The sequence below is a fragment of the Babylonia areolata genome, chromosome 9 (assembly GCF_041734735.1).
Source record: "Babylonia areolata isolate BAREFJ2019XMU chromosome 9, ASM4173473v1, whole genome shotgun sequence".
NCBI lineage: Eukaryota > Metazoa > Mollusca > Gastropoda > Neogastropoda > Buccinidae > Babylonia > Babylonia areolata.
This window is the reverse complement of record NC_134884.1, coordinates 18,034,967-18,047,466: the sequence shown is the minus strand read 5'-3', so window position 1 is coordinate 18,047,466 and position 12,500 is coordinate 18,034,967. Positions and strand designations below refer to the sequence as shown.

The window sequence follows — 12,500 nt, the reverse complement described above, 5'->3', positions numbered from 1 at the left end:
ACACACACACACACACACACACACACACACACACACACACACACACACACACACACACACACACACACACACACACACACACACACACACACACACACACACACCACACGCACGCACGCGCTCGTGCAAACACATACACAGCGCAAAAGTCACATTCGTAAAATCGAATGGCGCATACATGTGAACTCATGGTCCCCCACACCCCTATACACACACCCTCTCTCTCTGTCTCTGTCTCTGTCTCTCTCTCTCTCTCTCTCTCTCTCTCTCAGTGAGTTTGTTCAATGTTTATCCAGGAATGGTCTGTGTACACAAAGAGACCGCGACAAGTACGGAATTTACAGGTCATTTAAAACGATTTTTCAAAGAGAAAAATAATTATGTCAATAATATGGATACGTACTGTTTTAGAGTTGCGGTGTCGCGGATACGGTTTTATGTACTCCCACTTGATCGGAATTTACACAGGTACAGTAAGTATGTTCAAGATGGAAACTGCACTTTTTGTATGTCAGCAACTGAAGACAAAAGCCATTTTCTTTTTTTTTCTTTTTCTTTCTTTTTTTTTTTTTTTTTTTTTTTTTTTTTTTGACTGCCCCATGTTCTCAGACATAAGAACGACATTTCTAAAGAACTTTGTCACAACTCCTTTGCACGTGTTGTGCTGGTCCAGGCAGTAAATACCCACCACATGCACAGTGTGTCCAGATATGTTTTCCATTCAATGAGCAAAAGAAAACAAGTATCTCTTTTTTAATCATCAGAATGTCTTCTTGATTAAGATTAACAGTCATTTGATGTTTCTTGTTTCTATACACCCATGCACAACAGAGTCTGGCAAAATCGTTCGTGTGTGATGTGTCATCATTCATATACGAATCGAAGCGAATACCATGAATACAGGCGCCATATGGAGTAATAATGATGTATATACCTTATTCTACGATATTATTTGGTGGCAATAACAGTATTGGTTTGATTTTTTTTCAAGGTGAATCCAAATCCCAACATGTTGTCAATGACTACCCTACTCCCCAGCCCCACCCATTTAAATACCCTCCACATGCTGCCTTTGTTTGTATTTGTATTTCTCTTTTTTTTTTGTCACAACAGATTTCTTTATGTGAAATTCGGGCTGCTCTCCTCAGGGAGAGCGCGTCGCCACACTACAGCGCTACCCTTTTTTTCTTTTTCCTTTTTTTTTTGTATTTTTTTTCCTGCGTGCAGTTTTTTATATTTGTTTTTCCTATCGAAGTGGATTTTTCTATAGAATTTTGCCAGGAACAACCCTTTTGTTGCCGTGGGTTCTCTTACGTGCGCTAAGTGCATGCTGCACACGGGACCTCGGTTTATCGTCTCATCCGAAGGCCCAAGGCCGATGTACATCAAAATGTTCGAGTCCTCTGAGTTTTTGTTTTTGTTTTTTTTTCCACTTTTGTGACGCGGATATGTTGTTTGATGTTTCAGATTTTGATTTGCAAGTTGAACGTAGACAAGCAAAAAGAACTGAGAGACTCAGAGTAAGTAAAACAAGCTGTATGTGTTCATGTGTGTCCGAAGTAGTTGTGTGTGTGTGTGGGTGGGGGTGCGGGGTGCGGGGGGGGAGGTAGTTGTTGTTGTTGTTGTGTTTTGGGGTTTGTTTTTTTTTACATTTTTTCAGGGTATTTATGTCCATGAACTTTCATTTTAAATTTTTCAGTTTGAGATCCAAAGAGTGTCAAAGCGTACAGACTGATTCATTATCCGCAACATCGCAGCATATCCCCTGCATATCTGTGTGCTTGCCTTTGTGTGTTTCTTTCTTGCCTGTGTGCCTCTGTCTCTGTATGTGTGTGTGTGTGTGTGTGTGTGTGTGTGTGTGTGTGTGTGTGTGTGTGTGTGTGTGTGTGTGTGTCTGTAATCTGTGTCACTAATAATATGACACTGACATAATTTTTTTGCAGATTCAAGTCGAAGGACGTGCCTGCAGTTTTCTGGTACAAAGTGGGAGAGAAGCAGATTCCTAAGAGAGTACGTTTCTGTTTTGATCTGTGTCTGTGAGAGCACGCTGCGTGTGTGTGTGCGTGCGTGCGTGTGTGTGCGTGCGTGTGTGTATGTGTGTGTGTGTGTGTGTGTGTGTGTGTGAACGTGCGTCTTCGCGCGTGTGTCTCTGCGTGTGCTAGAACATTTGTGTGCGTGTTTCTTTCTCTTTTTTTGTTGGATCGTGATTGTGCGTTCTGTGTTTTCATCGCAAGCACCCTTCCTCCTTTAAAATCCAAACCCCGACCTTAGTTGAATTAATACATGAAGCATGCTTCAGATCGTACATGGGGATGGGAACAGAAAGAGCCCCACGTGCGTATAGGGCGTTGATTGTCACTTACTTGACCAATAAATATTGTGTAAGCTTCTTCTTCTTCTTCTGCGTTCACTCATATGCACATGGGTGGGCTTTTACGTGTATGACCGTTTTTACCCCGCCATGTAGGCAGCCATACTCCGTTTTCGGGGGTGTGCATGCTGGGTATGTTCTTGTTTCCATAACCCACCGAACGCTGACATGGATTACAGGATCTTTAACGTGCGTGTTTGATCTTCTGCTTGCATATACACACGAAGGGGGTTCAGGCACTAGCAGGTCTGCACATATGTTGACCTGGGAGATCGTGAAAATTTCCACCCTTTACCCACCAGGCGCCGTCACCGTAATTCGAACCCGGGACCCTCAGATTGACAGTCCAACGCTTTAACCATTCGGCTATTGCGCCCGTCATTGTGTAAGCATAAGCAACTTTTTGTTGATCGCGTGTATCCAATGAAGTTCAGATAGTTGAAGCCACAAAAAGAAAGAAAAATCCATTGGTTAATAAATTTTGAAAAACACGGAACACTTCAGAATGATGAATATGTGAAGAGTCGTATATACAGATTTTGACCACAGTCGTGAATAATTTGTTTAACTTTTCAGTCACATTCTTCATTCGTTTTTGACAAGCAGTTAAATAACCAGATCCATGGTTTATTTGTATTTGGTTGTTGTTTGTCGTTTTTGTTGTTGCTGTTGTTGTTTGTTTGGGTTTTTTTGTTTTGTTTTTTTTGTTGTTTTTTTTTGGGGGGGGGTTGTTTGTTTGGGGTTTTTTTTTGGTTTTTTTTTTGGGGGGGGGAGGGGCGGGTAGAAGATTCTTTCTTTTTCGTAAATATTTATTTAGTTTGTTTTATCTTAGTCTCCTTTGCCAGATATTGATATGGTTTTATGATCAGTTAATTTCAGTTCTGAACATTTCTCTTCAAACACATGATCAATGTATATCAACTTTTTAACAGAAACTGTGTTAATTCTGTTTGCCTTACTGGTCGATCCTGTTTTGCAGGAAACATGTAATGTTGATAAACGTGATTAGTTTGGTAGGTGTTCTCTTGGCGGAAATGAGAGCGCATTGTCATGTGTTTGCTTCACTGTGCAGTTTGGAAACACATCTAGTTCATTGTCATGTGTTTGCTTCACTGTGCAGTTTGGAAACACATCTAGTTCATTGTCATGTGTTTGTTTAGCTTTGCAGTTTGGAGCACACATCTAGTCCGTTGCCATGTGTTTGTTATTATCAGTATTATTATTATTATTACTACTACTACTTTTTTATATTATAATTATTTATCTATTTATTTATGTACGCTTATAGTTGACTTCATCACGTTTTTGCGCCTTATACATATCATTAGTAGTGGTAGTAGTTGTTTTTGTGTTTTTTTAATGTATTTATCTATTATTTATTTACCCTCTTTTTTCTTTTCTTTTTTCTCAAGGCCTGACTAAGCGCGTTGGGTTACGCTGCTGGTCAGGCATCTGCTTGGCAGATGTGGTGTAGCGTATATGGATTTGACCGAACGCAGTGACGCCTCCTTGAGCTACTGAAACAGAAACTGAAACCGTTTAGCATTGCAGTTTAGAGGGCACATCTAGTTCATTGTCATGTATTTGTTTTACTGTGAAGTTTGGAGGGCACATCTAGTTCGTTGTCATGTGTTTGTTTTACTGTGCAGTTTGGAGGGCACATCTAGTTCGTTGTCATGTGTTTGTTTTACTGTGCAGTTTGGAGGGCACATCTAGTTCGTTGTCATGTGTTTGTTTTACTGTGTAGTTTGGAGGACACATCTAGTTCGTTGTCATGTGTTTGTTTTACTGTGTAGTTTGGAGGACACATCTAGTTTGTTGTCATGTGTTTGTTTTACTGTGTAGTTTGGAGGGCACATCTAGTTCATTGTCATGTGTTTGTTTTACTGTGCAGTTTGGAGGGCACATCTAGTTCATTGTCATGTAATTCTTTCACTGTGTGGTTTGGAGGGCACATCTAGTTCGTTGCCATGTGTTTGTCTGGCTGTGCAGTTTGGAGGGCACATCTAGTTAATTGTCATGTGTTTGTTTTACTGTGTAGTTTGGAGGGCACATCTAGTTCGCTGTCATGTGTTTGTTTTACTGTGCAGTTTGGAGGGCACATCTAGTTCATTGTCATGTGTTTGTTTCACTGTGCAGTTTGGAGGGCACATCTAGTTCATTGTCATGTGATTGTTTCACTGTGTAGTTTGGAGGACACATCTAGTTCGTTGTCATGTGTTTGTTTCACTGTGTAGTTTGGAGGGCACATCTAGTTTGTTGTCATGTGATTGTTTCACTGTGCAGTTTGGAGGGCACATCTAGTTCGTTGTCATGTGTTTGTTTTACTGTGTAGTTTGGAGGGCACATCTAGTTCATTGTCATGTGTTTGTTTTACTGTGTAGTTTGGAGGGCACATCTAGTTAATTGTCATGTGTTTGTTTTACTGTGCAGTTTGGAGGGCACATCTAGTTCATTGTCATGTGTTTGTTTTACTGTGCAGTTTGGAGGGCACATCTAGTTCATTGTCATGTGTTTGTTTCACTGTGTGGTTTGGAGGGCACATCTAGTTCGTTGCCATGTGTTTGTCTGGCTGTGCAGTTTGGAGGGCACATCTAGTTCATTGTCATGTGTTTGTTTTACTGTGCAGTTTGGAGGACACATCTAGTTCATTGTCATGTGTTTGTTTTACTGTGCAGTTTGGAGGGCACATCTAGTTCGTTGTCATGTGTTTGTTTTACTGTGCAGTTTGGAGGACACATCTAGTTCGTTGTCATGTGTTTGTTTCACTGTGAAGTTTGGAGGACACATCTAGTTCGCTGTCATGTGTTTGTTTTACTGTGTAGTTTGGAGGACACATCTAGTTCGTTGTCATGTGTTTGTTTTACTGTGCAGTTTGGAGGGCACATCTAGTTCGTTGTCATGTGTTTGTTTTACTGTGTAGTTTGGAGGGCACATCTACATTGTTGTCATGTGTTTGTTTCACTGTGCAGTTTGGAGGGCACATCTCCATTTACATGCAGACCACCTTCATCAATGAACAGACGGGTTTGAACCGTAACCATGACGGGAGCTTAAAGCCAATCGTATGTGTCACAACTCTGTGTGTGTGTGTGTGTGTGTGTGTGCGCGCGCGCGCGCGCGCGCGCGCGTGTGTGTGTGTGTGTGTGTCCTGTCTGTCTGTCTGTCCGTCTGTGAGTGTGTGTGTGTGTGTGTGTGTGTGTGTGTGTGTGTGCGTGCGTGTTTGTGTGTTTGCGCACGCGCGTGTGTGTGTGTGTGTGTGAAGTCAAGTCAAATGATCTTTATTGAGGATAAATGAATAAGCTTATACAGCTTTCATACATCCTGCCGTTAGAAAAGAAAATACAAAAAAAGGCAAGAAAATGGGGGAAGTGGGGGTCGGTAAAGGATGAAAAAGAAATAGACCCATTATATGTAAAACACATGAAATTCTATCGAAATAAAATGCAAGCGCAAATAGCAAATAAACCTACACATGTGATACCAACACAGTTATGAAATGTAAAGCGACATCATTACATCAGTGTGTGTGTGTGTGTGTGTATGTGTGTGTGTGTGTGTGTGTGTGTGTGTGTGTGTGTGTCTGTCTGTCTGTCTGTCTGTCTGTCTATGTCTTTCTGTCTGTCTGTCTCTCTCTGTGTCCCTCTCTCTCTCTCTCTCTCTCTCTCTCTCTCTCTCTCTCTCTACTTTTGACCTCCTTCTTGGAGCCGGAGGCCTTGAGATTAAAGTTTTGTTCTTGTTCTTGTTCTTGTTCTTGTTCTCTCTCTCTAGCTGCACAAGGGATCTTTCAACCAGAGTAAAGAATGCATTGTTCCAAATTAGAAGAAACTATATATCTATTGAACTACAATTTTATCGATATTCTCTTTAGAATCTTTGATACTCGGATACAGCCCGTTGTACAGTGTGGTTCAGAATTAAGAGGGGTTCAACAGATGTGCTACTGCACAATGTGAATCCGTTCTTTTAATTGAACTCATCTGTGATGCTACTTCGGCCAACATTACGTTTGATTGTGTAAACATTTGAATCATACTCCTTTCAGTCTTTATCATTGTTGTCTTATTTATTTAATTATTTATTTATTATTATTATTATTTTATCATTATTTTCATTACTACTATTTTTTTTTCATCATAATTATTATTTATTTATTTATGTATGTACGCTTATATATATATTTTTTTTTTCTCAAGGCCTGACTAAGCGCGTTGGGTTACGCTGCTGGTCAGGCATCTGCTTGGCAGATGTGGTGTAGCGTATATGGATTTGTCCGAACGCAGTGACGCCTCCTTGAGCAACTGATACTGATACTGATACTCAGTCTTTATCATTTAAAAAGTCAGTCATTCAGTCGTTTTTCCCCTCATCTATTTATTTTTTTGGTTCATTCACATGTTCGCTTATTCCTTGCAGTCGGGGCGATTGTCACCATACGACAGTTTGATCGTGGAGAATGCAGACGGCGTTCTATCTGGCAACAAAGATGATATCGTAAGTACCGTACACAGACCACTGTGACATCATAAGTACTGTACATAGATCACTGTGACGTCGTAAGTCGCAAGTACCGTACATAGACCACTGTGACATCATAAGTACTGTACATAGACCACTATGACGTCGTAAGTCGTATGTACTGTACATAGACCACTGTGACATCATAAGTACTGTACATAGATCACTGTGACGTCGTAAGTCGCAAGTACCGTACATAGACCACTGTGACATCATAAGTACTGTACATAGACCACTATGACGTCGTAAGTTGTATGTACTGTACATAGACCACTGTGACATCATAAGTACTGTACATAGACCACTATGACGTCGTAAGTCGTAAGTACTGTACACAGACCACTGTGACATCATAAGTACTGTACATAGACCACTATGACGTCGTAACTCGTATGTACTGAACATAGACCACCGTGACATCATAAGTACTGTACATAGATCACTGTGACGTCGTAAGTCGTAAGTACCGTACATAGACCAATGTGATATCATAAGTACTGTACAAAGACCATTCTTTGCGTGTATAATCTCTACGACTGTCTGTGTGTGTACATAACGTCAGTGAGGACGGGCCTTGCGCTATAAACTTGTACTGAGTAGTATAACTGTCTGTGTGTCTGCGTGTCTGCAGGGCAGGCACTGAATGATATACCTGTCTGTGTGTCTGTGTGTCTGCAGGGCAGGCAGTGAGTGGTATACCTGTCTGTGTGTCTGTGCTGTGTGTCTGCAGGGCAGGCACTGAATGATATACCTGTCTGTGTGTCTGTGTGTCTGCAGGGCTAGGCACTGAATGATATACCTGTCTGTGTGTCTGTGTGTCTGCAGGGCAGGCAGTGAGTGGTATACCTGTCTGTGTGTCTGTGCTGTGTGTCTGCAGGGCAGGCAGTGAATGGTATACCTGTCTGTGTGTCTGTGTCTGTGTGTGTCTCCAGGGCAGGCACTGAATGGTATACCTGTCTGTGTGTCTGTGCTGTGTGTCTGCAGGGCAGGCACTGAGTGGTATACCTGTCTGTGTGTCTGTGTGTCTGCAGGGCAGGCACTGAATGGTATACCTGTCTGTGTGTCTGTGTGTCTGCAGGGCAGGCACTGAATGGTATACCTGTCTGTATGTCTGTGTGTCTGCAGGGCAGGTTAGCCAGCCGTCTGATGATCGAAAAGACCCACCTTCAACGTCACCAACAGGAGTGAGTTCAGAGCTCAGTCAGCATCACATACGACACTACTTATTGTCTGTTAACTTTCTGAAAATTTGTCTTTTGGCTCCAGTCCACGTAACTGTAACCATACACAACGGGGATCACTTTTAGAACACGACCGTTACCCCCGAAAACGGAGTATGGCTGCCTACATGGCGGGGTAAAAACGGCCATGCACGTAAAAAGCCCGCTCGTGTACATACGAGTGAACGCGGGAGTTGCAGTCCACGAACGAAGAAGAAGAAGAAGAACACGACCATTCATTCATTAGCACATGCATCGCAATATCTTGATTGATGAAACTAATGTCTTTTAAGTAAGAAAACCGCATGTCACTGAGACTGAAACATTAGAAAACCGAACAAGCATTATATTTGTAATGACAGTTATAGTTATTGCATTTGTCGTTTTTGATAAAATCTGAGTATTTGCTATGTCCTTGATTACATACGTACTTACATTTGCTCACCTTACCTCTACCGTTTGTTATAGTGATATCGTTTAAATCTTCAAAACCCGTTTATATAAATAACTCATCAGTTAGTTAGCTGTCCTGTTGTTCAGATCGAAAGGGTGAGGGTGCAGCTCTGTGTGTGTGTGTGTGTGTGTGTGTGAGGTTTTGGAAGGGAGCGTGCGTGTGTGAGTCCATGCGTGAGTGAGTGTGTGTGTGTGGGGGGGGGGAGGGTGGCGGGGGGGGGGGGGGGGGGTTAGTGTGACAAAAGGAAAGTGGAGTAAAACAAGCGTTGTTTTTTGGTTGTTGTTTTTCTTAACGCCAAGAGCTCTGCCGATGCGCCATGAAGTAGCAGTAGTAGCAGCAGTAGTAGTAGTAGCAATAGTACTTTTGCTTTTGTTGTTGTTGTTCATCATCATCATCATCTTCTTCTTCTCCTTGCTGTTATTATTAATGTTAATGTAATCATCATCACCATTATCACCACCATCATTATCGTCATCGTTATTGCTGTGTTATCATCATGATCATCGTGCATGGCACCGTACCAACAGGTTCGCGGACTACTACATTTTCCTGCTGGAGAAGATGCGGGAGACGGGCAGTCAGGAAATCGTGGAGACCCAGATGGACGACATTGCCAGGAAGCTGGACGAACATGAAGGTAGACCCATGCTCCCTTCCTTCCTCCCACCTCCCCCCCCCCCACACACACACACACTCCCCCTTCACTGTAACACCCACTCACTTCTTGCCGTGTTTCTTTGTTGTTTCACCCCCCAACTTGGTTTAGTTCGTGTTTGCAGACACTTTCTCTAACTGCATGCTTTCATTTTGTTTGACGGTCACTGACCTCTTGTCTTATGAAGCTTGGTGGAAATGGAGGGTGATTTAGTAGAGTGTTGGCCTGAATTTCACACAGAGAAATATATTGTGACAACAGAGCAATGCAATACAATACAATACAATACAAATGAGACCATGCAGTGTCACATGAATTTGAAGAGTAATTTGTATTTTGGGGGGGAGATTTTAAGGAGTGCAGTCAAGTTTGCTGGACAAAGACAAAGGCAGTGCAAATCCCTAGAGGCCAAAATGCAAAGAAAGAATGGTCAGCTGAGATGACACCCCTTCACTGACAGGCAAACCCGTCAACACCAGTCCAGCCCATGGGTTAAGTTTAGTCCGTGTGTTTGCTTAGTGCGCTACTGTTTGCCGAGTCCGCCACCACGTCCCTGCAAGTCTGTATGAATCTGCCGACACCGAAGACAAGAATAATAATAATAACTATAGTTATAACAGTAAGTTACTGCAATCCGATTTTGAGCAAGAAAATTTTCTTTGGTCACCTCTGCTGCAGTTTTTATAAAATAAATCTTTGACAGACTGTCACGGAAAGTATGAAAGGGGAAGGGGCGAGTATCGAAAACTGAGGTCACCAAGAGACCAGGTCATGAAAGAGAACAGATGGGGGGGATTAATGTTCTATAGCTGATGATGAATGACGGTGGAGGAGGGTGGCAACATTGCTGTATGAATCTGTTTGGGTTGGAGACTGCGTGACAAGGGGGGGGCTGTACTCTGCGCTTGCTTTCGGGGCTGAGAAATACAGGCACCTGAAGTGTTTGTCAGGAAACTTTCAGCAACTCTCCTTCCTTGACGTGGATGGCGTTCGAATGTGTGGTCCCAGTCTTTTGAGCCCATAGCACCCTCAACTCTCGGAAGGCGTCGATCACAGGTCAGAAAATCACAAAACAGAATTTACCTCTTTGAAGTGTCGTGGCAGCCAGTTAGGCGTTTGACTTCTGATCCAGAGTTCACCAGTAATCAAGGTTCGAGGCCCAGTTTCTACATGGTGTTGTGTACTTGGGAAAGGCATTTCACTCCGATTGTCCTAACTCCACCCGATGTGTGAATGGGTATCTGACTTCGATTGGGGAAGGCAGAAGGAGAAGATTGGGTCCTGCCTTCCTGTGTCGAGCCCTGGAGTCAGTGGGTATGAATTTCTTGCCCCGATGACCATAAAAGACTACAGAATAGCTACCCCCCTCCCCCTTTTTTTGTTGTTGTTGTTTTGTTTGCCTGTAATGGTATCCCCACCCTCCACACCCAGTCGCCAGCCACACCGCCACGGCGTCGGGTCATTGTCACAACCCTTGTTGATTCCTTCTCCGCAGACATGGTGCAGAAGCAAGAGGACCTGCTGAAACGGAAACGCAACATCCTGCACTTCTTCACCACCCTGCCGGAGGAGAGCTGGAAGTTCAAGGAGGCGCGGCGAAAGAAGGAGGAGAAGGAGAGGAAGCGGAGGGAGGAGGAGGAGAGGAGGAAGAAGATGGAGGAGGAGGAGAAGAAGGCGGGGAAGGGCAAGCTGCCCCACAAGAAGGGAGCGAGGACGGAGTACACCGCCAAGGCCACCCTCCACCGCCGTGTGCACGAGGAGTTGTGAGGAGGGAGGGGGAGGTAGGGGTGGGGGAAGGAGGACGAGGAGGAAGTCGTGCCTGCGTTGAGAACCAGTGGAGCGGTGTTTGGTTTTACGTCTTGTCTTGTTGATCACCTGGGCTGTGTTGTATGATCGATCTTTGCAGCGCTGAGTTTCCTTATCGTTAAGAATGTTCCTATGTTTATTGAATTACAGTTGAGTTAGGAAAACTCTGAACCTTAACCAAAATTAGCGGCCGCTAAGTTGGCTCATACAACCCACCCCTGGGCTATGTTGCATGAGCGATCTTTGCAGTGCTAAGTTTGTCGGGTGTTGAAAATGTCCCAAAGTCCATGGGATTACCGTTGAGTTAGGAAAATTATGAACGCTAAGCAAAATTAGCACTGCTGACTTCGCTCATACAACCCACCCCTGGGCTGTGTTGCACGTGCGATCTTTGTAGCTTTGGTCGACGTTCAGGATTTTCCTTCCTAAGTCTACGCTAAGTCTATGCTAATTCAGGAAGATTTTTCACGCTAAGCGAACGGAGCGCTGCTGAGATCGCTAGTACTTCCCAATCCTGCTGTTTTGAATAGTGCACTGCTGAGGCTTTCTTTTCTATGCGTGATTTGTTTCTTAAGTGTGGTAATCGCAGCTGTTTTACTTGCTATGGTTGGTTGTTTTTCATGTTATATTGTGTTTGTTTTGGGGATGGTAGTCGCAGTTGTTTTTATTTGCTGTTTCGTGTTATCTTTTCCGACAGAAAAGTGAAGGTACTGTTACTGATGATGCATTTTGTGCCTGTTGTTTTTACATAAGAAATGTGTAGTGGTCCGAGTATGTGTGAGACGTGAGTTTAAACGGACCTGATTCACATGATACAGTGGCGATCTCTCTGTGTCTCTATGTAAGTGGTTTTCAGTTGTATATTGGCAGTTTTTTGCCACATTTTTGGTGCATGTGTTGGGTAATCTTTTGAAAGCCTTATATTGATTTACTGTTTGATGTTTCTTAAAGACACTTGTCAAGTTTATTTGCTTATCTGGAAAGAAAATCCACATCATTACGTCATTTTGCCAATCAGTGGCGAAAGAGAATCACTGTGTTGTTTAGTCTAATTCAAAACATCAAGTACAGGGTGCTCTTTGTGTGTTAGTATCATGGTGTTCAGTTTATTTTATCGCATACAATTAGAAATTTAAAGGTTTGAGGTATCCTATTTTGGGTGTTCAGTTATATTTCATTGTGAATAGTTTGGGAAAGAAATCGTTTAGGGTTATTTAATTTATGCCTACATTTTTTTTCTGCAGAAATGCGGAATTAAAATCCGATTTGATTTGTCGCATGCAATGGATGACAAATTTCTATGGATATGTATTCCATTCTGCTTTGTTAGTGACAATATTACCTTATCATATCGAGTGTACGTGTCTGCTGTCCCTGTGTTGTGCGGGGAGGTGAGGGGGGGGGGGTGCGGTGCTTTGAGAAGTGGGGATGAGGGGAAGGTCATGGCTACACCAATGTGAACACTTGTGTTTTTGT

At 42.9% G+C, this 12,500-nt stretch overlaps 1 protein-coding gene across 1 annotated transcript in view; it reads left to right on the top strand.

The window, feature by feature from the left end:
* Positions 1 to 12,500, top strand: part of LOC143285769 (uncharacterized) — a 26,816-nt gene that overhangs the window by 13,462 nt on the left and 854 nt on the right. The window contains exons 6-12 of the mRNA XM_076593187.1: positions 1,468 to 1,520; positions 1,944 to 2,010; positions 5,344 to 5,436; positions 6,788 to 6,865; positions 8,015 to 8,073; positions 9,091 to 9,200; positions 10,714 to 12,500. The exon at positions 10,714 to 12,500 is cut by the window's right edge and continues 854 nt beyond it. Coding sequence (XP_076449302.1) covers positions 1,468 to 1,520; positions 1,944 to 2,010; positions 5,344 to 5,436; positions 6,788 to 6,865; positions 8,015 to 8,073; positions 9,091 to 9,200; positions 10,714 to 10,985 — 732 coding nt within the window. The 3' untranslated portion in view covers positions 10,986 to 12,500. The remainder of the gene's footprint in view (positions 1 to 1,467; positions 1,521 to 1,943; positions 2,011 to 5,343; positions 5,437 to 6,787; positions 6,866 to 8,014; positions 8,074 to 9,090; positions 9,201 to 10,713) is intronic.